Source organism: Botryllus schlosseri, chromosome 11, assembly GCF_051294905.1.
Source record: "Botryllus schlosseri isolate E-star chromosome 11, Bs_hap1, whole genome shotgun sequence".
Taxonomy (NCBI): domain Eukaryota; kingdom Metazoa; phylum Chordata; class Ascidiacea; order Stolidobranchia; family Styelidae; genus Botryllus; species Botryllus schlosseri.
Window position 1 is genome coordinate 1,971,921 of NC_137246.1, and position 25,897 is coordinate 1,997,817.

Here is a 25,897-nt window from a genome sequence, read left to right on the forward strand (position 1 = left end):
AGAATTATAGTTTCAGTACTGTTTCAGCCTTAAAACGATGGTCGTATTGCAGCATATGAAACACTTACGTTAGTAGAAATGACATCTGTGAAATTATGAACAACCCACGTCATTGTCACAAAGTGAAATGATATAGGCATGGTGTTGATGTGCATCACTTGTATAAGATTGTGTTAAAACACCCTATTCATCATGACAACATACAAAAACTTCCAGATTAGTCATTCTGCATATTGCAACTTAGAGATCTATATATTGCTGACTGTATCACTTCTGCTTCAGGAAAGGTTGCATGACACCGCCTAGAAAACCATTGAGAATAAAAATAACAGACTTGAGTGCGTGTAGCCTAAGTATATGAGTAATTTTGTTACTGACCCCCTCTGCGAATGACCTCAGTTTTGCATTAATATGTATCTAACAGAAATTGCAAAACTAACTAATCAATGCATGGAAGACCTGGATTTAGAACACTGCTACTGCTATGGAAAGACATGTAGGGATCAGACATTTTCTAAAATACGCTACAATTTTGACAAAGCAACACATCCGCATTGTGAACCAACTGTGTATGCAAGTGGGTCGGTTATAGTTGAAGTATCTCTCGTTCTTGCATAGAGATAGAATCCATCCACAGCAACACGAGTTTCAAGAGACCAGGTCCATTACTGCACATATATTTGAACACAAAATTAACCAGACAATGCAGATCGAGTATGATGAAATTGAAATCTCTAGTCTAAGTGAAACCTCTTCAATCGAAATGCTTCTTTTCACATGTTCAGGACATTTGACTGGAAACATAATAATAAAATACCCTGAAAATTATCGATACAGAATTCATCACGGAATGTGGAGTCGATTACTTAACTCAAAAAAGACACATTTGTAAAACGTACATAAAGTCGAATCAGCAGAAGCAAGTTACAGCAGTACTACATTGTAGATATCAAAAATTGTAACCACCGTGAAATCCATAACCATTTTTCACTCAATATGACCCTATTAGTCAAATTGTTGAAAATCCAGAGAAGCTTAAACCTGTACTATAACTGGTTACAAAATAATAAGGTACATTGTACGGGATCGATTATATGAACTAATTAAATAATTTACTTGATATCACACAATTGAAGCGTACTGCAGCCGTGTCTGTACAAGAGAATGATCATAATTAACAGAGAGACGCAAGCGCACCTTTTCAAGTATCGGTATAACGGGTATAGAATGTGTACGATCTCAACTACAGTAAAAGACGATTGTACAGGATGTCCTGTGTAACTAATAACTGGGGCAATATACGAAATATGTGCAAATAGATTACTGTGTGACAGTGGTCTCCAACCTGCTAAACTCAGCTAAGAATAGCGGTGTCGAAACTCATATTCTAACAGTGCAACTTGAACGTTGCATCCCAAAACAACTAGATAATTTTAGTTCTATAGAGCGAAATACAGGTAATCTAACTTGTGAAATGTCTCCGAGCTCTTGTTTTTGGGTTCTTGTGAAAATGCTACAGAAGAAATGTACTGTGCGAAATTATCCAAGATTGTACAGACATTTGCCATTCTGGCAACTCTGATTTGATAAGAACTGAACTTAATTTTTGCCGTATTTCATTCGAGTATTGAGCAATTCCAATTCAATTTGGAACAAATCTTCTAGTAATTCTAATCTAATTTGGAAAAGCTAAATATCTTGTAGTTAGTCTGATACATGGGTTGTGTATTTTCCCTTACATTTGTGCCACTTCTATAAAAAATCTGGGACCACTGCGACAGGTACAAAAAAGAACTTTACAAACTAATAAGGGTGAATATAAATACAAAATAAGTCATGTCCACGAAGGTTTGATCGGCAGAGGAGGTTTTACCCTTTGGGTTGAGTTAACGGCTTCTTTGGCGACGTTATCGTTGGCATTGTTGCTTGTATCTCCGCTGTTACTGTCCGGTTCGTTCTCAGACTCATCTACTCCGGCGAGTACGTAATGTTGTTGTCTGAATTTACCGAGTTTAACTCTTTCTTGCTGTATTAACTGTTCGAGTTCCAACAAACGAACTTGGGAATCCATCTCTTTTCTTTTGATTTGCGTGAGCGTGTATTTGGACAGATCAGTCGTCATGAAATCGACACTTTCGTCAATCTGCTTACGCCCACTATTTGTAGACGCAACCACTTTACCAGCGGCTGCATTCACGTCTTTAGACGCTTTCTGAAGCTTCGGTAATTTCACGGACATCTTGTTAGCCTTGACACGAGACGCCGCGACTAATTGCGCAGTGCTAGCTGCAATCTCATGGGAGCACACGATGATTTCTTCAAATTTACCGTCACCCGTGACGGCCTGGTCTGCTGCATCTGTAAGTAATGTCGCTCCAAAACCGACTGCTTTCGCTGCCGATATGAGACCTTCGGTCCAACGGGAATTTTTCATGTAAAACTCTTTGATAGAGGACCCGCCTCTACCATCATTCACTATTTCTTTTTGTAAATCTTTGGAAGACATAATTAGAGCCTTGATAGCTAACATCAGTTCCGTACATGAATCTAATATTCTTTCGTTTACTTCTAAATTCAAGCCAGTGTCTCTCTCGCGTGCTTGTCGCAACATTTCCTCGATACGAGAAGCCGCAGATTCGATCGCGTTAGTCGTGGAAGACATCTCCTGTTCCACAACATCTTGCAGATCGCCGCTTGTGATGTCTTTCATTCTCGGTAGTAAATCGGTGGCAGCTGATAGGATGGTTTGTAGATCGTCGCGAATTTTGGTGGGAGACACATCAAACGCGGGATTATTCACAAATTTTCGTAAGTTCTCCAGGTAACTTAAACTTTCGCTGCCCAAAGAGTGGCATGCGGCGTTCAGATTCTTTACATCTTCGTCCGACACTAAATGGCATGTTGCGATCCCATTCAACAAAGTCTGAGCGATACTGTGTCCAAATAACGGCAAAGTTTGATTCGCCGCTACAGTGTCGTTCCCTTTGAAATAACTTTCAACCGCAGAATGTGAAGAATCTAACGATTCCAAAGCCGCGTTTACAGTCTTAATCAATGACGCCGCACTGCATGTACTTTGCGCGTTCAAAGGGTCGACCATATCATCGATTGCATCCTGAATTACCTTTTCAGTGGCTCCGATGGTCAGCAAAAATATCCTTTCCGATTCTTCCCGTTTCAACCTCATTGCAGACTCATACTCTTTTTCTTTGTCGGCGAGCAATCGCTGTAGATTTTCATGGTCAACGGTCAATTGCATCTGTTTTTCTGCGTAATCTTTCGCACTCATTTGTAGAGTCTCTGAGTGTTTTTGTACGTCCGTGCTTTTTCTCATGAGACTAGCGTGGTCTTTCACTAGATTCATGTATTTGTCTTTCATGCGTTTATACAAATCTTCATTTGCAGACGCCCTTTTCTCTACTTCGCCAACTGCAGTTAATTTCTTGGATGCATTATCAAAATGTGCGCGAGCCTCAACCAACTGTCGTTGTAAATTATTCACTTTTTGTTGATTAACAGATTCGGCATTCTTGTGAAGCTCCAACTCTCTCTCAAGTCGATCAATTTGATCTAAAAGATTCCTAATTTCAATTCCATGGTTGGCAATCAAGCGTTCTATCTCTCTTTTCAATTCTTCAATTTCCGCACGCAACTGACTAATCAATAAGTCTCTAGCGTCGGGTTGTTGTTGAAATGAAAAATCGCTCATCGCTTGAGATGCACCAAAAACCGCATCAAAATCAGTGTTGAAGGGTTGGGGTTCAATGAGAGGTTCGGGAGAAGGTTCTCTTTGTAGCTCTTCTTCGATCATAACAGCAGGCTCGTGTTGATGACGCTCTGAGGATTTTATCAAGAAATCAGGAGCTTCGTCTGGGAGAAGGGGTATTTGAATCAATCTCTTGAAATATTGCATATTGCTGCATTGATAAAAGAAGCTCTTCAACTTGGAAAACAAGACAGAAAATCTGTCTCTGTGACCTGTTAATGTGTCGGCTGGAAGTGTGCTATGAAGTTTGAACATGACCCGAAGGGCGTAATCGTATAACTGACTCGAATCTAAAATAACAGGGATGCAAGGAGCTAAGCGACATTGCCCGGGTCCCGTCATTGATACAGCCCGTGAAACATCCAACGTTCTGAAAATACCTTCCTGCAAATTCATGAGACATTCCAAGCAATCCATTACGTCCACGCATAGTTCGAAGTATGAATTAATGTCGTTATTGCCAATTTGTTCCAACACTTCGGAATCTATTGAAAGATTGCCCGAGAATTCCTTGTATTTGATCGTGAATTTCATTCTGCACGTTAAAAATTGAGAGTATTTTGGTATTATACTTCCATACGCAGTTGTGGCGTGGGTCCAAATATTTCCGAGATCCGTAATTTGTTGCTTGTACCTGTGAGAATCAGCGAGAGTATTTTCATGGCCGTCTCGAAGTAGCTTGTGAAGTACATGGCAGAATTTCCAGCAAGTAATGGCATTAGTCGATAATTGCAAACTACGCACGACGTGCCAAAATATTTTTGCGCCTTTTTCTTGATACGTGCCCAATATCGCAGTTCGGATGTGCTTTTCTTTGGCTGCGACTTCCTCGCGATTAATTGCTTTTTGGATGCTGCTGAATTGCGTTTTCTCAAAAGTCTCACGGTCCACCTCGTTTCGTTTCATTGTTATAAACACAAACGATATAAAGACACTGCATAAAAAAAAAACATGTTTTTGCAAATTCTTTTTTCAATCATCTATTATGACTTGTAAAAGCACTTGACGAATCAGTAACGAGTCAATGCAATAAAAAATACATCATTCAGTTTCATTTCTTGTCTATTTCATATATTTTTCGATTACTTCTTGTGTTCCTTTATTAGGATCTAACTGAGCAATATAGGAATATTGAAATAAATCCAAATATTTTCGGCTGATCCTCTTCAGCGAACTTTATAGCCATTAGCCATCAACAGTCTTATCAGTTATCACCAATTTTCACAAGTTCAGTAACTACAAGAATCTCTTATTAGGATCTGTAGGCTAAGGTCAGCAAGATGTTTGATTGAAATACTGTTTTAAGTAGTTTCGACATTGTCCATCTTTTCATTGTATCGTAACTGTGGTGCTTTGAATTGATGAAATTAGGCTATTAATTAACTGGAGTCACTTTCTTTAGCATGGCATCTAGACAGCTACTGCTGGCGTTTTACCGCGCTAGGGAACCCAGAAAACATCAAAATCAACTGTCGTCAGATATCCTATGGATTTCATATTATTACCGAAAAATGAAATCACTGTATTTCCAGGATTACAGACAAAACGCACATCTCTTCATCCCCAGCAGACAACTGTTCACCAGCCTATGCCATGAGACATGGATATTTCCCTCTCCGTTCCACGCCATAATTATGCGCATCTGCAAAGATTTCTAGGCCAACCAACTGACGGTGACGGATCTTTGGGTGTACCTTTTCCTGAGTGAAGTCATAAATTATTTTCAGTCATAAATCGAAGTTTACCGACTAAAGCGCTGGATTTTGCGACGTACGCGAAGCGGGCGTATCGAGGGAACTAGCGTAGTCTGTCACACGGGCGGCCCGGATTCGATTCCGCGTCGGAGGTTATTCTGGGCTCCTCTTTCCCCACGTCGCTGTTCTTACAGTGACAAAATGCCCAGAGAATTACCCAATGAAAAAACGTACTTACATAGGAATAAAAAGAGCAAGAAAGAGCTGCGGAATCAATGTCCGTCAGATTATATTTTTTATCTGCCCGAGACACACACAGAATGTACAATGCGATATACAAGACACACAATGCAATGCGCTGTAATGAATAGATAGTCGGAGGCTGAACGACCAACCAGTTAGGGCAGGGGTGGGCAATTATTTTCCTCCGCGGGCCAAATGAGAAAAATAAATACGTGGGCGGGCAGAGTGAACAATCTTAGCTATATTCTCCAGCGAATTTTAATTTTATTTCTAAATAGAGTAGCTACGCTGTAAATTGCTATGGTTTGACAGCATGGAAGATTATGGCTGTTAATGAGAGAATTGTGACATATATAAAGTCGGACAATACACAAAGCAACAAGTTGTTGCCAACAACTATAAGCTGGGGGTATATCGCGCGGAGCGCGGACATATTTTTCAATAAACTTCGGCTTCGCGCCACCCTTCTGATGCTTTCACGTCTCCCAGTTTGAGAACCACTGCACTGAAGTGTATTTGCAATAGTACAAAGCTTATTTCTTCGTCGCTGCCTTCCAAGCAGTGTGCAGCTTAAATAACTTTTGTGTTGAGCGAAGCTAGCAGTTTTTCTGAACTTCGCTCTCCCTTGACCGAGTGTTTTTTCGTGTTTTTGTCATAAGACCGACTTTTGTTAAAATTCTTAATCTCAGCGACATGCTCGGCAAAAACTCATGCAAGGACGGGTTTACCCTGGACTCTGTATTTAGTGTTCTGAATTCTAAACCTAAACCTTCTTTGAATCTCAGTTTTATGCTTTGTTTTTTGGGCATGACCGTTAATCTTTTATGTGTGCTGATAGATTGTCATATAGATCAGTGGTTCTTAACCTTGCTCCCAGCGCCCCCCAGGGGGCGCTGGCGATTTTGAAGGGGGGCGGAAACGCTCAGGGGGCGATATGGGGGGCGGTATGGGGGGCGCTGGAGAAAAATGGCTTCGCAGTAGATGATGTGGTGATAGGACATATCCTTAATGAGTATTCAGAGCAAATTAACACCGAAAACTTCGTTACATATTGCCTTCAAAATACATATAGGTTTAATTGCCCATGGGCGCCTAAATGACTGACACCGAATGTTCCTGTCTTGGCAATCTGAACCCCAGAAGACGAATTCCATCTGGCAGGGAAAAATTTTATGTCAGTGAAGAAATACCAATCTGAAATCGTGTGCGTCTTTTAGTTTAGTACGATTGGGCGACAGGGATATTCCTGTTGGGCGATATCCCCGTTGAGCGATTCTATATTTTTTGATATTGCAGACAGGGGGTCACGAAATAACATCATGCAATGAAGTCATACCAACGGGTTCGCCCGCCCGAATATGTTTTATTAGTAACGGGCCCTACAGTTTACGTGAGCAGAGAGAGGATAAAAATTAATTTCAATTTACATGCAATTCCCGATGATATTGATCAATTCAATCATTAATTAGTGAAATTTTTCGCGCCTCGCGCGACTAGGCGAGAATAGCTGCCTCAGTAAATGGACACCCAATGTAGATACCTAATAGGCTATCAGCAAATAGAGGACAGCCTAATGGGGGTCTGGGAGTGAAGTCCCCCGGAAGCTTGGTTTATCACCCGATGGGGGCCCAGGACCAACGTTTTTTTGTTGGGGGGGGGGGCTGACGAAGTGCTGTTACGGCCCTGGTAACGAATAATTGTACCTGCGGGAACGTCCGAATATGTTTAATTATTAATTACGTGCCCTTTATTTTCCTATACAACAGCTCACTCAGTGCTACTGGTAAATCTGATTACGTGAGCTGAGAGGATAAAAAGTTTATAGCGACTTATATATGTAATTACCACCTATTCATTCATGCATTATAGAAAATTTTGGTACCTAGGTCGACCAGGCCACACAAACTTTGCTGACCATCGAAATCACGATATGGGGTTCGTGGGTGCGAAGCCCTCAGAAGTTCGGTTTATCACGCTATGGGAGCGCAAGGCAATCAGTTTTAGGGGGTTGACAAAGTGCCCTCCCTCTTACTCATTGTCTTTATTACATTCCTTACATTATGAAGTTTTGGGGGGCGCTGGAGCACGATAATTTTTGAAAGGGGGCGCTGAAGGAAAAAAGGTTAAGAACCACTGATATAGATAGTCATATAGTAATCGCAAGCACTGATTGACTTGTTTTAGAATTAGGGGTTAGGAAGCATATCACGTAACAAATTGAAACTCATACCGTATAATGCGTAATTTGACAATGGCTAAGGTAGGTTTGGACTAAACTATATGGAAAGAGCGATTTCTTGTGTAATCAATTGCTACTCATACTTTGCCACGTTGCCTTTATTTTCAATCTGGACTACGCATGTCAGGTACGTAGGCAGCGTTATCGTGGCATGAACATGAACAGGCTTCGAACAGTTCGAAGTAAGAGAGAGAGAGATATGATATTCTTTCTCGCCTGCACCATCGAGATGCTTTGGCGACGGAGTTGCGATACGGCCCCATGAGGTCATCTAGTCTGCGCCCCCGTTTTTTTTTCTCCTCCATGCTATCCGTGATTGCTGAGCGCCTAGCAGGATAGCTGCGGATACCATTTTTCGAGTCTTTGGTATGACCCGGCCGGGGATCGAACCCGCGACCTACCGATCGAGAAGCCGGACGCATAACCATTACACTATCTCGCTGTTCATTTGATACAGCCAGTTTTACTCATTCAAAGAGCGAGTTTTATGTTTTGAATTCCAAGCAATCTTTCGCGGGCCGCAAAGAATAGCTTCGCGGGCCGCACTTTGCCCAGGTCTGAGTTAGGGTCTCTTTTATACCGGCATCCACCTCGACCGAGTAGGCCTACCCGAAGTCACAGTCTTCTTCGATGTTATTCTGTCTTATAGTCGGTCCTTTTTATAAGCTATTTCTGGCTCTTTTTATTTCTTTGTCGGGTCTTTTTTTATCTTTGTCGCCGTAAGAACAACGACACGGGGGATGACCCCGGAATGACCTCCGACGGCGGGAATCGAACCCGGGCCATCTACTTAGATGGCGCCGACTTCCGCCATTACGATATTTACATAGCTCAGTGCATCTCCCCCGCTGAATAGGCCTAGAGATTAACATCGGAAAAGAACTGTGACATCGGGCACTAGGTCGAGGTGGATGCCAGTTTAAAAGACCGCAACTTGTCGTTCGGCATCCCCATATCTGTTCATTACATCACATTTTGTCGTATCGCATTATAGGCTACATTGTGTGTTGTTCAGATTGACTCAAATTGTACTGGCTTCATTGCACATGACTTGATCATATAACTCGAGACATTGTACACAACAAACGCAAACTGCGGCTCTTTCAGTCCGATTGCGACTCTTGAATGATTGCACGGCACAAGTGCACAAACACATTCATTTTGCCATTTTCCTAGAGAGGTTTAACCTGATTATAAATTGATGTATTCTATCGCATATTTGCAATATGGGTATTGTTTTCTTTTTAAGCTAAGATTTTCAAAATGCGACTCGCGCATGAAGCAGGTCTGCACACCCCTGCTATATACCTTGACTCAATAAGTCATATATTTTGATGGTCTCGCTCGGTCGGCCATCTCCTCTTATGATACGCATCCATATTATCTGACCACATCTGCGATCTGTATATATTTATCTGATGCTGGAAATTTACAATGGGTGCTGCGAAATGCGAAAACTCATGTCGTATGTGTTCCGTAAACTACTGCGAAGCGGACTCCCATTAGCCAATTCAAACTCATCATCATCATCATCATTGGTTTATATTAGCAATTTTATCAGTTCCATACACCACAAAAATGCGATAATGAAAAGATAGGAAGGTGTCGAAGCGACTTGGAGTAGTCTATGTTTTCTGTATTTCTTTCTGCCATGTCTCGATCTTTTTCGTCACTTCAAATATCCCCTGAGTAAGATGACTAAAAGATGTATCACAGATGAATCGTGATTGAAAGCTGTGACCATGACTACTACATGACTAAATGGAAAAAGAAAATGCCTCGACTTACTCGAAATAAATTTGACGCGGAATCTCGTAACTTGGTTGAAACCAGAGGTGATCAGCGAAGTACTCAAGTAGTTTTCCCATACTTGCAGTACTTAGGCTACATTACTCATGCAAGTATATCTAATTTTCCGCTGCTTCTACTTCGTGATACTTTGTGATTTCCTTACTTACTTATCGCTATACAGTATGTCGAGTAGAAGTATTAAATTGTTCTAATGAGCGAGAGAGAGGAGATATTGAGGCTAATAAATTTAGGGGCTGTTTTCGCGGTGTTCCAAAAAGTATTTAATTATCGCACAAGTTAAGTAAAGTCCATAATTTTCATTGTGCTTCGCCCGAAATAAATATGGTGATACAGATATGTTTTAACGGTCAATATAATTGAGGCAGCGGGGTGACGTGGTTCCTTTCACATCGCATTGTCGTTCATATATGGCATGCATGCATACTGCATAGTCAGGGCTTGTAACTTTGCATCACCCCAAACTATAACAGTTGCATAAACCCCTCGTATTTATGGTATTTACCAGGCTCGGTAAAATCGCGGCACTCAAATTATAGAGTCCCCATTTCCAGCCGATATTCTTGGAGCTCAATGTACACACAGATGGAAAGGATGAGTTACAGAAAATGGTAGCTAGAATACGTTTTCAAGGAAACGGACCGGAAAACCACGGATTGTTGAAAGTCAGTCAATTCTGAACAACCCTAACCCGCGTAAATTGAACCCGGGCCCCTTGCATCTGAAGATAATTGCTACCACCCACCACCATCATTTCATAAGTTTTCAGAGCCGGAGCAGGGAACGGCGAAACTATCATTGTGGTACTAATTGTCAAAATCGATGGCATTTACGTCATGAAAGCTCAGCGCACGAGGAAGTCATATCCGCGCCAAGCGCGAAATTATTTCGATATTGATAAATCTATTCGAAATACAATATCGATACTTTCATATATTGTGGGGCGCCTCTGTATACTGGTGCGGAGCATGGGCCGGAGCCGGATTGGATATCCGGCCGGATTTTTTCAATTATGGCCAGACCGGATCGGAGCCGGATCAGTACTTTTTCTGATACGGCCGGAGCCGGATCGAAGCCGAATCAGCACTTTTCGAAAAGGCCAGAATCTTTATGGATAAGCATGACGTTTGTAACTAAATAACTACCAACCGACAACACACAAGTAACCGCCAAGCCAGTGCAAGAAGAAACAGGCCCTATTTTTAAATTCACCGATCCACCGTACCGTGTTGGGCCGGATTTCCGGCAGGACTTTTTCATTTCTGGCCGGAGCCGGATCAGCACTTTATCCTGATACGGCCAGAACCGGATCGGAGCCGGACCAGAAAATTTTTCGATCCGCTCCGCACTACTGTATACCGATGGTTTCAGTTTGCAAGGAGGGAACTATTCGGCTCTTGAATATGCATGTATCATTTTGTGGCAACGTTTCATCGCCGACGATCTTTTTGCTAGCGCACACGCGAAAACGCATGTTGGATGACTCGTTCTGTCATATATCCGAATATAGTTAGCATAAATTCTGTAAATCGGACGAGTTCTTTATTTTCAGAATGACACCAATATTAACAGTAAAAATCCGAGTGAAAATAAATCGCACGAATAAAAATTTCAAGGTTAAATATATCTGCTACAAAAATGTTCTACTTTATGGTAATATAGAAATATCTAGGGAAAATGTGGCTGGCCTTTGCATGGCTGGCTATCCACCAATGCTTCGGAACTGCTATTTTAGAGTCGCCGACATCTCACATTTCGCAATCAGGCTGATCAAATATGTGTCTAACCTTGCAAGTTCGCAATAAAATATCTGAGTAATTTGTTTTTGATGAATATAATTAATTTCTAAGATTACCTCGCAAACCACTAAAAATCTTCTCGCGGGTCACGTGTGCCACAACGCTAACTAATGTGAGGGCTATTGCATATTTCGTTAAATTCGATGTATCATAAATGCATATTCTTGATACGATTGCGACGATGGATTCTTATGAAATTTCGCACCACAAGAGTTTTATCCGTGTTCTATATGATGATGTGAGTGCCCAAATCCGGATACGCCATTGTCTCGGCAATATTGGTGATATTTCCCTTGTGGTTGCCACATGCAGCTTGCAGCATTTATTAGGTAGGCTACCCCTGAATTTGTGTGTTAAAATGTTGTCTGTCTGAGTGTCAAAGTCGGTATATAGAAAGGCTGGGGTTCTGTAAGAAGTTCAGAGGACGGTTCTCTTTATAAATCTTCTTCAATCATAACAGCAGGAGCGTGCTGATGACACTCTGAGGATTTTATCAAGAAATCCGGAGCTTCATCTGGGAGAAGGGGTATTTGAACCAATCTCTTGAAGTATTGCATATTGCTGCACTGATAAAAGAAGCTCTTCAACTTAGCAAATAATACAGAAAACCTGTATCGGTGTCCCGATAACGTATCAGCCGTTAGAGCGCTGTGAAGCTTGTACATGATCCGGAGGGCGTTGTCGTACAACTGGCTGGAATCCAAGATAACGGGAATGCACGGAGCCAAACGACATAGTTCGGGACCCGTCACTGATACAGCTTTGGATATATCCAACGTTCTGAAAATGCCTTCCTGCAAATCCATAAGGCATTCCAAGCAATCCATTACGTCCACGCATAGTTCGAAGTATGAATTAATGTCGTTATTGCCAATTTGTTCCAACACTTTAGGATCTATTGAAAGATTACCCGAGAATTCCTTGTATTTGCTCGTGAATTTCATTCTGCACGCTAGATATTGAGAGTACTTTGGTATTATACTTCCATACGCAATTGTAGCATGGATCCAAATATTTCCGAGATCAGTTATTTGTTGCTTGTACCTGATAGAGTCAGCGAGAGTATTTTCATGGCCGTCTCGAAGTAGCTTGTGAAGTACATGGCAGAATTTCCAGCAAGTGATGGCATTGGTTGATAGTTGCAAGCGACGTACGACGTGCCAAAATAATTTTGCGCCCTTTTCTTGATATGTGCCCAATATCGCAGTTCGAATGTGCTTTTCTTTGGTTGCGACTTCCTCGCGATTAATGGCCTTCTGGATGCTGGCAAATTGCGTTTTTTCAAAGGTCTCTCTATCCACTTCGTTTCGTTTCATTATTATGAACACAAACGATATAAAAACACTATATAACAAAACACATTTTTGAAAATTATTCTTCCAATCATGTATGAAAGTCAGCGGGCACTTGACGGACTGCGAATGAGTCAATGCAATGAAAAGATGTCATACAATTTCATTGTTTGTCATTTCATGTAATCGTTGGTTGCTTTTCGTTCGGTGTTCAGTGTGGATACGTTCTATTTATTATATTCTTTAATGGGATCTAGTTGAATTATATATTGATATCTAAATAAATTTTCAGCAGACACTCGTCAGGGGTAGCCTAGCCTACGTCGTCAGCAACTATCAGAGAAGTGGAAAGAACTTTTTAGGCTATCAACAGTTGCAAAGTTTGCATAGCAGTTCCATTGCGGTCACCACCCCGAAAATTCAAATGACTTCTTTACCTCGGCATCAAAAGCGCACCTGTATAGGACTACAATATCCATGCGTCCTCGTCGTCCAACTATCATATGGTCGACAGGAAAGATAGTCGCTCTATCAAATATGTTGGGCCATTATCTCTTCGGCTATCCGACAGTCGTCGAGCATGTCCAGTGTCCACATCCAAGTCGAAATGCAAGCAATTTCTACTGACTAAACACTGGTCAGCCCTTAAGTGTACCGGAGCACGAGTCCACGACCTGACATATCGATCTCGCCTTCCGTCACATGCCACTTCTTTTTGTATTATCTTTTTTTACTCTTCATTAAGTGTACATGCCTCCTCTTTACATGGCATAGGCTACGCCCCCTTTATGATAGTGAAAATTCCGCGCCCCCCTCATCACAAAATATCAATAGAGCAATCGGAATGCTAGTAATTCCAATCGATAGGGTGATGGCAATGAAGGTTAAGGCTGTTGATGAGAGAATTCTTAATTCTGAAATTAGGACAATAGACAAGAGCAATAACCATAAGCCGGAGGGAAATCACGCAAAGCGCGAAATTATTTCAGCTAACTGCGACTTCGCGGTCCCCTATAGGTGCTTTAATGCCCCCCCCCCCCCCGAGTTTGAGAACCACTGGCCTAGGCCAGGTTCGTGCTCTCAAAGTCGTTTCAACACCTTCCTTATACTTTCTTTTCATTGTATCGCAGTCTTGAGGTGCTTTGATATGATCAAAGTCTTAATAAAGTGATACTGATTATCTCTGAAGTTCTGCACTTCCAAGAGTCTGTTATTTGGATATAAAAGCAAATTTTAGCAAGGCGTCTGATTGAAATACTGTTCTAAGTACTTCCGACCTCTTCCGTATAATCATTGTATCGCAAACTTGTGATGTTTTAAGATTATGAAATAATTTATAACCTGAAGTGAATTTCTGCAGCTGAGGAACCAGAAAGCTCTATCTGGCGGTTTCCCGCGCCAGAGAACATCAAACTCAACGCTGTCTTCAAATCATTTATTTAACGAAATCACTATGTTCGTACGATAACAGAGAGAACGTACGTCACTTCATTCCCAGTAGATAACGGTTCCTAATCAATGATCTACTAATCATACAGCCACCGAAGGGGATCGTAGCCTCGAAAAATAACGAGGGATCGCAACCTCGAATCCGTCAATATGCACGCGCGCACACTCACGCACTTCAAAGCCGGTATGCTGGATGCCAGGTCATCGCGCACATATTATTACTCGATTTTCCTATCAAAATTGCTACCTTAACCGTTGAGTGCCCACCGTGAAACTTGGCACAGTGTCAGAAGACATTTAAGATGTACCACGCCGAATTTCGTCATCCATCTCGGTATGGAACACTGTCAAAATCAACGCCGTAAATACCGGCTTTTGCGTAAAATCTGTTATGCAGTAGGCCACCTCGCCCCTTTACATTCTCAACTTTGGCATCCTATGGAAAGGGTATTTCGAAGAGCTGAACGTTTCTTTGATCTTCCACAAGTCGTAGCCAGGTAGAGAACGTCCTTATATGTTCCTGCGCAGCTTCTAGAGACTGTGATTGATATTTTGCGCCCGACACCGACCACGAAATTAATCGTGGCACAATATGTATGGCCTGACATGGAACGACACTCAAACGATTTCGTCCGTCATTGTCAGTATACTCACTACTCAATAGTTTCAACGATTCAAAGATATAGCCTACTCGAACCACCAGCAAAATATTCCCGTGTGTTACGGAGAGCTTCCATACGATTAACGTGGACACCGGACAAGTGGGCAATGGACAATTGGACATATTGTCACTCCCGAATAGTTACGGCTACTCGTACATATTCTCATGTCCGTTGATCGCTACACTCGCTGGTCCGTATGTGTTCCAATTAGGGTTGTATTTAAAACAAACGGTGTTTTAAAACACTTTGTTTAAAACATGTTTTAAACAGTGTTTTAAAAAAGGTCTTTAAAAAAACAAAATTGTGTTTTTTTAAGTTGTAAAATCATGCCATAATTGTGTAAATACTTTCCAAAAAACATGTTGTATGAGCCTACGGACAACTACCACCCGATATAGCCGACTTATATCGATATGGGATTGTTGGAACCCTCAAAATAGCCGGTTCAACATTAATAGTACATATATTTCGTCAGAGGTGCTATATTTACCCTATATTTTCAATTGTTAATGTCAATCCACAATAAGGTCACAGTTGAATATACGTGACGTCATTGCTTTAAAACAAAAAACTGAAAAAACAAAACAATAAAAAGACATGTTTTAAATTAGGGCCTTGTTTTAAACAAGTTTGTTTTAAATTGATTTTTGTTTTAAATGCAACCCTAGTTCCAATGATGGACATTCCTGCTCAAACTGTTATTGACGATTTTAGTTTTGGCCAAGTGTCAAATTTCGGCTCACTCCGGAAAGTTATAACTGACCGAGGAAGGTATAATTTACGTCACGCGAATGAGCTCAACATGCAATTATTGGGTATATTTTCCATATTGCAACTTTAGCGTAGAAGCCGGAACAAAATTCAATCGTTGAACGCTGTAACTGAACTTTGAAAACCTACATACGCACACTAGGAGGCCCCCAAAATTGATATCATCATTTAGATTTAAGGCAACTCCACAAATTTCAACAATTTTCCAGCAAAATTAGCAAAATCGGCTGTTTTCAGTCTTGATCAACTTACTTTTCTGATTTGGCAAGAGCGTCCTCCTTTCCCGATTCCAAAATAGGTAACCCTAATATAGCAGTGTCCAATCCATTTGTGTGCCTTTCACACTGTCAATTGCATCTTTATCGCTAAACGAAACATTTGATCCTTAGCTTTACCAGCATACCCGTCTCAATCTACAGGATCGTTTGATCGTGAGAATATTTTCGAATCTTAGTCTATACCTACATCATATTGCAATGTCTTTATCTAAACCAGTGGTTCCCAACCTTTTTCGACTCATCGCCCCCTTTGCAAGCTCAACGCCGATCATCGCCCCCCAGATTTTGCGAACCGAAAAATCGGTTACAATCTGTAACCATAGTCGGGTTGACTTAAAAAAAAGTTAACTTTTCGGCTCGTTGTCGAATTTTACACTTTTGCAACTAAATTTCCGTGGGTTGACTGGAAAAAAAGGTCATTCCGACGACTTGACTCCAATATAGCCGTTTTAACGCGTCATCGCCCCACTGTCGCCCCCTTCGCTATTTTCTCCCCCTGTCACCCCTTTTGTCCATTTTTGCCCCCTTATCGCCCCCTTCGTCATTTTCGTCCCCCTAGGCCGCCAAATCGCCCCCTAGGGGGCGATATCGCCCACGTTGGGAACCACTGATCTAAACTCTATCACGCAGGCTCTTGTCAATATGGACAAGCGTCGGAAAATCATCACTCTCCCTTCAGGCGTGCCTGGCGCGCGATTTTTGGTCACCGCGAAGTGACGAAATTTTCCGCCGTGAACACTATTATTTCGAAAAATGTCCGAAATTTCGATTAGGTCTATCTTGGTTCCTACTGATTGGAATTTAGGCAAATTCGGTGTGAAGCATTTTTCGTAGTAACCTTACAATATGTGGCGAGATAGCGCAGTGGTATAATCCGCGGCTGCAACACCAATGCAACACCAATGGTTCGAGTCCGACCGAGGATTCCTAGGCTCCTAGTCGCCACCTCATCCGCGTATAAGCCAGTGGTTCTCAACCTTTTTGTCTTCGCGGACCCCCACGAAGTTTAAGTTCAAATTTAGCTCAAGTATCGTGCAATCGTCATCTATCTTGTGCAAATGATAACTATAGCCTTAGTGATAAACGTAAAGAAAATGACTTTTCTTGAAAATAAGATCATACTATTCAGGTAGAAATTGGGTTGACTTCTATTATTTCAAAGCGAAATCTGCAACTGTATTTCTTGAAAGATTTCTTGAAAATCCGCGCCTTCGATTTGACATGAACGAGTGCCGAAAATCCACATTCCACAAATATAGATGGTAGCAAATGTAATAATAACGCGGGGCGCGTCCGACTACACTTTGGGGTATGATCGCAACAAATATGGCACCAAAATTGACAAACTATTTTTTTAATGAACGTGTAACGTCAAGCCTGGTCACTTTTGTCTAGCAGCTTATCTTGAAGTTATAATGGAAAAAATAGTTACGCATGACAGGAGAAAATGGATTTTGGTAAACATTTCGTAGTTACCATGATTGACCTTACTCATCCAACTTTTTTTCCAACAATCCCCAACAGCAAAATGTGTGTATCAGTAGGCTATTGGCATAGTAATTAAAATGAGTCAGCAAATTAGGATATTTCATCTCAGACGGCCATACTGTTGATGTGAGCACTGGAGTTTTACTAGTAATGAAGTGAAACTGCCTCGCGATTTTGCGTATTAGAAAAATACAAATTAGGTTATCAAATATTTTGCGGCTTCGCGGACCCCCTGAAAATGCTTCGCGAGCCCGCAGGGGTCCGCGGACCCCCGCTTGAGAAGCGCTGGCGTATGCGGTGTCTTACAAAAAGCCTAGAGGTGGGCCGTGCTATAAGTCGGCAGCTACGAAAAATATTGAACAATATCGGCCTGGTGTAAATGACCATAGTAGTCGACAAACACTATGAATACCACAAACAAACAAACAACCTTACAATATAATATACAAGTCCGTAGCAAATCTTGAAAAATGTTCTTTCTTAACACCGGTCCCACAGATACCAATTATAGCTAAATATCCTAGCTAACAAATCTTAAACGATTGTACAACATAGCACGAATGGATTTTAGGCCAATTTAAATGTATTGATCATCCAATTTGACACTGAAAGACGGTGCGTCACACACGCAACTTGTTATCTCTCCTTCCGGCCTCGGCAGCTCAGCGACGATCTTCCACTGGGACGTTTCGGAATCGAAAGATTCCACGGAATCCTTCAGAGACTCGTTTCCTCCGGCGGCACCTCCGACAGCGTATAGCACGTCCCCACAAACTGCGGCCGTGAAATTACAACGCGTCTTCTTCATGTGCGCTATCGCAGTCCAAGCTCTGCTTGATAAGTCGTACATTTCGACTGACTTTTTGTGCCGCCATTTCGTGGATTCGATGAGTATTTCGTACCCGCCCATCACGTAAAGCTTGTCTCGGAAATAACACGCTGCGGCTAGAGCTCGTTTTTCTCTCATAGGCGCTACATCTGTCCATTTCGACGATTTCAAGTCAAACCTGGTTGCTTTTTGACATCCGTATCCGCCGCCACACACGTAAATCGCGTCTTCGGTGCCGGCAGCGCAGAAGCCATTTCCGTAACCACAACCGGGGAGCTTTTCATTCCATTTTCCGGCTTCAAATTCGAAGCATGCCATATTTGTGTTGTCAAATATAAATATATCGCTATTGACCGCCACGATTTGGTTAAAATCGTACGTTCTGCTCAGTGAGGCTAATCGTTTCCATTTGGCCTTTCCCGAAAACCTATACAGTACATTGTCGCAGAGTATATGCAGTTTTCTGCCAACCGATATTACTTTTGCGCCTGACACAGCGACGGCTACAGGAAGCTCGTTGTGTTCATTTTCCCCTGTCAAATCTAGTCTATGCAACGACCCAGATTGACTGTCCATCGTGATAATCGCGGATTCCCGCGGGGCAGATTTTGCGTAGAGCGCATCGTACAGAATCTGGAGACATTCTGGAGATTTGGTGACTACAGATTCGCCTCGCATGTTCTGGTGGAGATACGAAATAGGAATTTCGTCGAAGTCAATACAGTGCATTAAAATGTGCAAATATTCAACGCGCAGCTCTTCGTGCTTCACCCATTTCAGGATGGCTTCCCATTTGTATGTCTCGTCCGCGCAACGCAAGTTATGATACTCGAGTACGTCGCATAGATTTTCGACGTTCATGTCGTAAAACTGCTGCATTTCTAATATCTCGTCAAACTTCTTGGCTAATACTTTGGTCACGCATCTTCTCAAGACCCCAAAATTCGAGCGCGGTCTATCTCGAAGGATTCCCTGCAGAATGAAAGCATTTTCGACACTTATATCCATGTCATGGTTTTTAGCTTGTTTTGCTAGCGTGAATAAAACCGCAACTTTGGAGTCATCATTTTTCTCGACCTGAGGATGGAACCACACTGCGCTAATTAGTAGATCTGATGGAATACCTTTCATTTTGAGTATAGAATGCAATGCTGCTGTAAAGAATTCAACCTTTTCGTCGTCGTCTTCTGTTAGCCACGATGTTATCGCTTTCCAATGAATTACGGAATTAGTTCTGGAGGCCTTCAGGTAATCAGTTAAGTCCTGTGCTGATATTTCCGGGAATAATTCCGACGAAATCACCGTTTCTAGTTCGTCTACGATGCATTTCTCCGCCGCGTTCACATCGCTCTCGTTGCCATAAATTTTAAATATCTTTAAAGTCATCAGGCAATTTTTGGCATTCAGATGTTGACGTAGATAATGACGACATATGTCAGTCAGCGCGTCTATTTGCATGAAGTGAGACGCTTCAATTACGGATGCGACATTATCGGAATTTATAGAGATTTCTCCTGTGTACATATATTGTATGCATGCATCCACGCCGTCAACGCCAAGGTGTTTCATTTCGACATAACCTCTTCTGGATTCTCGCATATGACTCGAAAACATAGCTTTGAAGTACATTGAACACGCCATTAGGACTGCCCTGTGAACAGAGAACACCTGACCGTCGACTTTAATTTCGAAATCACATATCAATTTCTTGCTTCTCATACTTTCAAGAGCTTCCAATATCCATAACGCATGCTGCACTTTCGCATCATTTTCCATAGTCCTGTTGTGCGGTTAGTAACGATGAACGAACAGGCGTCGTATCGGATTTTCTGATCTATGTCTTTACATCTATTGATTACCGCCGAAGCGTGTTTTTGTCATCCGGTTCTTTCAAAGTCATCGAATTAATTTCGTACGTTACATTCTTGTCATCGTTTTTCATTTCGTATCAAGTGTATTATTGGATGTAAAATCCATAGTCAACCATATATATACTGATAACCTTGTATGAAAATGGACTAAACATGACAGACATTCTTGGCTTATAGAGTTATATGCAATTAAGCAGTATTTGTTAGGATCCACAGCTCAGGATGGTGCAAATCCTGACCAGCAAGTCGATTGTTTGCGACTCACGAACGCTACTCGGATTTTAGCCACTCATTGCGATTGGATTGGAAATTTACCAGCCGCCGTTACTTATCTTGACCGGTAGGGATACTAGTTAAGCCCTCTAGCTTACCGGGCCACGACGTGGCATATCGATCTCGTCTTCCGACACCTGCCACATTTTTGTCACATGTCCTTTTATATTATCTTCTTTTACCTTTCATTCAGTGTGCACTGCGGTGCAATGTGCATGCCTCGTGTTTACATACTAGCCCTAGGCCAAAGTGGGTGTCTCATTTCGAAGACTACTCCAAGTCGTTTCGACACCTTCCTGTCTTTCATTGCATCGCAATCTTGTGGTGTATTGAAATGATGAAATTTTTAGCACTAAATTGAATTGATTTGAATATAACTATTGTCGAGCTTTTCCGTCTCTTCCAAACTGAGAAAGTGTCTCACGGGTAAATTTGTTGCCAAACAATCATGTAGAACATATTTATCGCAGATACGTTGGTGGCCGCTTTAGTGGGTTAACTTATGTTTTATTCAATGGGAGCATTCTACACTAATATTACGGGATGGGCGGGGCTTCGTAAATGATGCGAATGGCATCTGGTAAACCCTGCTTGTATCGACATCTTCGCTATATATTAATTGACTGCTGCGGTAACACACATCCATTATAGTGACATTTTCTCAAATATGAAGCGACGGCAACAACTTATAGGCCTGCCGAAATTAAATCAGAGAGAAAAACTTATTTTCAATAATGACTAGCAATTATAACCAATCAATAACCCATTTGTTTTGATGTTGATCAGCGCAACGAAGCAGGCTAAGTAATTAAGTAGCCTATATACTTAGGATTATGTGAATATATAAGACCAGTGACGCGTTTTCCAGTTCCACCGCTGTAATATCAGCATATTTGTATTGGTCAGGTCATTTCCATGGTTATTCTCTCATGACTACTAGGAAAGTGATTTTTTGATCCATCAATTCTCCGCCATCGATTTTTAGAAATCACATACGGTGATACCGAGCTTTGAAGAACTTATTTCCTCCAAATTATATAGTCCGCGGGCGCCGGTGACACTTGTTTTTGGTAGCTGACGGTCAACTATACTGGCGTTTTGAGCAGTTCTAGTTGCGACTTTTTAAAAGTGAGTAGTTCTAGTTCTAATTCTAATTGTGCATTCCAGCAGTAGCAAGTCTGGACTTGAGTCCAAGTTCAAGTTACTGTTTCCAGTATTATTTCGACCTCGAGTCCTGCTCAGCGACCTTTACAACTATGATTGGACGATATGGAATCCATAGCATTTGTCACATTCTGACCCTGTTTTTAAAGTACCGCTGATAGACGTAAAATACCAATAATGTGGTAATAACTCATACTTACTATTCTTGAAGTTAAAATGGCCATCCAAGTCTTAGTCATATATGACTTACAAGTCGGGTCAATGCACAAATTGACTTAGTTCAGTTCAGTTTATTATCAAAATTTCATAATTTCAAAACACCACAAGACTGTGATACGATGGAAAGATCGGAAGGTCTGTCGAACGACTTGAAGTAGTATTTGAGATCAAACACCAACCTGGGCCTAGGCGATGTAAAGAGGAGCAATGCACACTGAATGAAAATAAACTAAGTAAAATAGAACTGCAACCAGAGGTGGTGAAGGTAGGCTAGTCACCGTGCGTTGGTACTTAAGTAGAATAGTAACGCCGTAAATTGATACTCAAGTAGAAGCAGAAAGTACCGATTTACAAGTCAGTAAAATGTAATCTAGGCCAAGTTTTCCTTTAAAAACGAAAACTGCCAGGTCGAAGTAGAAGTAGTCTAAAATGATAGCCACTTGAGGAGGTAGGGTGAGTACGCAAAATATACTTGAAATACTAAGTGGAACAGGACCGCCTCTCACTACAACTGGATATGATGCTTATCAATAACAAAAAGCGATGAATCTATCCACCTTCCAGGTGTATTTTTTTCATATTATATAGCAAGTGTTTCTAAGAAACGAATGGGTGAACATAAGTTCAACTTCAGTTCAATCTCATTTCTCTTCCTCTCGATCTGCATATCTAGTCAGCGAACCGTGCTACAGGGGTAAATATTTTGTTTTGGAGTAAATCTAAATGCGAGGGCATGACGTGTCGCTGCATGATCTCTGGTAAATCAAGTCTTGCAAAAGAAATTGTCGAGAAGAAGCTCTACGCGAGACGAAGATGACGAAAATTCAATCTTTTGAAGAATTCAGTAAAGCCGCCGAACGGTTGTATCAGAGCGACCCTACTAATGTCCGATACAACATAAAATATCGCAATTGCAATGGGAACCTAGTTATTACAGTCACCGACGATCAGGTTCGACTGCAATACGAAACGCAGCACGCTCACGATGTAAAAAAGATCGAAAAGCTGACATCTTTGATCTTGAGAATGATGGTTCACCACTAGCTCTATCGAGAATAACTGATTCGGGTTTTACTGTGATATTTTGCCAAGGTTGAGGGGGTTACCGTAGTCCGTATGGCGTGGTGTCGACTTGTCCAAGATGTATATACCTTACCAGGCAACAGAGAACTGTCCAAGTATACTGGTACTCATTGTGCTAATATTTATGCTTTATATAAGCATAAGATAATTGACTGTCACTGAATGTCTGTAGCATGTCAGCTATTCAGTAGCGGTATGAATCGTATGATTTGTTGTGAAGAGATACGGTGTGTTTTCTAAATGCCCACAGTTATTGGTTGATATCACTAGTGCTAATTATCCATATCTACCCTGTGCAGGATTCTTGAGTGTGTCAATTTCAAGCTTAATGGTTGTGTGTACTTTCCACTATTTGCAGTTCAAACAATTTGTCATTTGTTGGATTTCTTGAATATGGCCGAGCACTTGTTTCATGAACCCATTTGAAAATTGTGTATTTCGTACAACTACCGTTTATCTTTGCTGTTGAATCAGAGTAGCTTATGTCCATTTCAAAATTAAGAAAATCAACTTCATGTTTTCATTTTCTGTAGGCGATATCTTGGCGATGATTAAATTTGAGACAATGTAACAAACATAAACATGTTCAAGTTATGGCCGGAAGAAATAGAAAAATTTCGAAAAATTTATTTTCGATTGATGGATCTCAAAATTTGAAAAATTCACATAAACTACTTTAATTACACCATGACGATATGTGATAAGTCAAAAGTTAATTTGTTGCTCCGACATTAATACTGTGTTTTTCATGTTTGGTTTATTTTAAATGACAAAACTGTATAAGTCACATTCTTCATCAGTGCTGAAATTTTTCTGCAAATTGAATGTAACCAATTGGAAAATGTATTTTGAATACATTTTATTAGCAATTTCTATTGTGTGTTTTTCTCAAACTCAGCATACATTAATTTGAACATCATAAATCACGCTGCTTGAGCTTCTGCTATGGCAGATGAAGATGCTACTGTAGAGGTGGAAGATGATGGATATGTCCCGGAGGGAGGGACTGAAACCCCTATCATGACCAATCAGAATCCAAATTTTTTGATGAATACGTATACCAATGGTATGAAAATTGCAATGATCCAAAATCTGGCATTTTAATTCTGTCTTGTTCGCAATTTTTTTAGCATGCTCGTACCTTGCCTCTTACGGATGGGCCTCGCTGTTTGTGGTAATTTTAGCCATCATTGTATGGAGCAATATTGAAAAGAAGGTGCGGAAATGGATTGAGCAGAAAAAGGAACAGCATGACCCAATCAATACTGGTAAGTAGGCTACGCTATACCAGAGCTTCTTGATGAATTGTTAATTTCATTCCAGTGACCTGTATACTGTACTCAATTGCATAATATATTGAAATTGAAATGAACCTGAATATTTTCGGCTGACACTCGTCAGGGGTAGGGCTGGGCAAAATCGAGTACCTGAGTGATTCGATTCTGAATCACGTATTATGCTTCGAGTCGAGTCGAGTAATCGAGTATCACTTATTATGACGTCATAACAGAATGTAAATATGTAAAAGTTTAATCATGTACCTTTTATGCGACCACAAAGAATATAATGCCTGTTATCCATCACATCAAAGATTCTTTGGTATTTTTTCGACCATACCGATTTCATGCACTTGGTGACAATGTTGTGAGATGATCATGACTTCGGAAATGTGCTATTTCCAATAACGTTTGTAGCTTTGTATTATATGTTTCGTATGCTACGATACGGCCGATCAAGGTTTCAAGGTTCAACAGCGAAAATTAGCATCGAAACGATAATTTTCGTTGATAAATTAACTTTCAGTGGCGAGAAGCGTACAATTTCAGTACTCGAAAAAATCATCTTTTACTACTCGACTCGAATCATTAAAATTAATACTCGATTCAGATTCGAGTACTCGAATCATTGTGCCCAGCCCTAGTCAGGGGTAATCGTCATCAACTAGTAGAGAATTGGAAAGAACATTGTATATCAACAATCGTATCACAAAATGTGGGTAATATGTAGGCCTATTGCACTACCAATTTCTATGCTATCTGTGAATTATATATTGGCATTCACATGGTCCGCTAAAGTATGATTACGGCCGGTTTAAAATGTATTTTTCTGTTTAATCTACCAATATGTTCATTCGAAGATACCATATTACCTTTCAAATTATATGATTCATCAATCTGAAATATCAGCTTTTGACTGATAGAGATGGCTAATAATGAAGTATGACTACTTTTTCCAGGTTATCAAATAGTTTTTCTACATCTATGGTTTGTTGGGTAAATTTTGGAAGCGTACGCAATACGCATGTTTTTTTATGCACTTTTCATTCCTGCCATACAGTAAAGACCATGTATCACAGTTACATTATGAATTCATCGCCATCAGCCATCAACCCATCGTGTGTTAGTCTCGAACATGCGTCTTGCAATTTTGTAATTTCTGGTGACTTCTTGATGAAACTGATATTGGGACGCCGCTCAATGACCTTAATTATAATTTGCTCAACTTTTTGGTATCAGAAGAGCTTGTTGGAGGTACACAGCTTTGATATACAATTGTAAAATATAGGCCTACTCATATTGAACCTGGACCAGGGGTAATTGTGATCTTTTTTACCGTATTACTGCCCATGACTTCCAGCATAATATGTGAAATTTGCTATAGGCTACTTCATATGCGATTATAACGCAATATTCATACGTGTTTGAATGTGGCGTTGGATGGTGTCTAAAATTTCTCGTTGCGGTAATTTGAAAGTGGAAGCCATAGAAGCCTGTACAATGTATAGTGTACATTGTACAGTGTGTGTATGTACACATTGGTGTGACTGTATGCTAATTAAACCTGCAATGATAATTTCAATCCTGGGAAAGTAGTTTACTGGCATACTAACTGTTAAAACTGTCTCCAATTATGTGAGTATAAGCAGTGTCTTGTCTTACTACTAGATGTTATCCCTTGTTCAAATCAA

At 40.9% G+C, this 25,897-nt stretch overlaps 3 protein-coding genes, 1 long non-coding RNA gene and 1 pseudogene across 4 annotated transcripts in view; 1 reads left to right on the forward strand and 4 right to left on the reverse strand.

Annotated features, from left to right (window-relative positions):
• Positions 1-25,897, forward strand: part of LOC145449835 (selenoprotein S-like) — a 189,308-nt gene that overhangs the window by 159,306 nt on the left and 4,105 nt on the right. The window contains exons 2-3 of the mRNA XM_080328276.1: positions 23,828-23,995; positions 24,060-24,197. Coding sequence (XP_080184402.1) covers positions 23,875-23,995; positions 24,060-24,197 — 259 coding nt within the window. The 5' untranslated portion in view covers positions 23,828-23,874. The remainder of the gene's footprint in view (positions 1-23,827; positions 23,996-24,059; positions 24,198-25,897) is intronic.
• The window catches only part of LOC145449844 (uncharacterized), a 97,473-nt gene that overhangs the window by 68,084 nt on the left and 3,492 nt on the right, over positions 1-25,897 (reverse strand). The gene's annotated exons all lie outside the window — the stretch shown is intronic.
• LOC145449802 (huntingtin-interacting protein 1 pseudogene) lies at positions 662-5,451 on the reverse strand (annotated as a pseudogene).
• LOC145449804 (huntingtin-interacting protein 1-like) lies at positions 11,272-13,839 on the reverse strand. The gene has a single exon (XM_080328233.1). The coding sequence runs from the start codon at positions 12,864-12,866 to the stop codon at positions 11,985-11,987; it is 882 nt and encodes a 293-aa protein (XP_080184359.1). The 5' UTR covers positions 12,867-13,839; the 3' UTR covers positions 11,272-11,984.
• Positions 17,257-20,228, reverse strand: LOC145449803 (kelch-like protein 25). The gene has a single exon (XM_080328232.1). It carries the CDS (start codon positions 20,093-20,095, stop codon positions 18,068-18,070), a length of 2,028 nt encoding a protein of 675 aa, XP_080184358.1. The 5' UTR covers positions 20,096-20,228; the 3' UTR covers positions 17,257-18,067.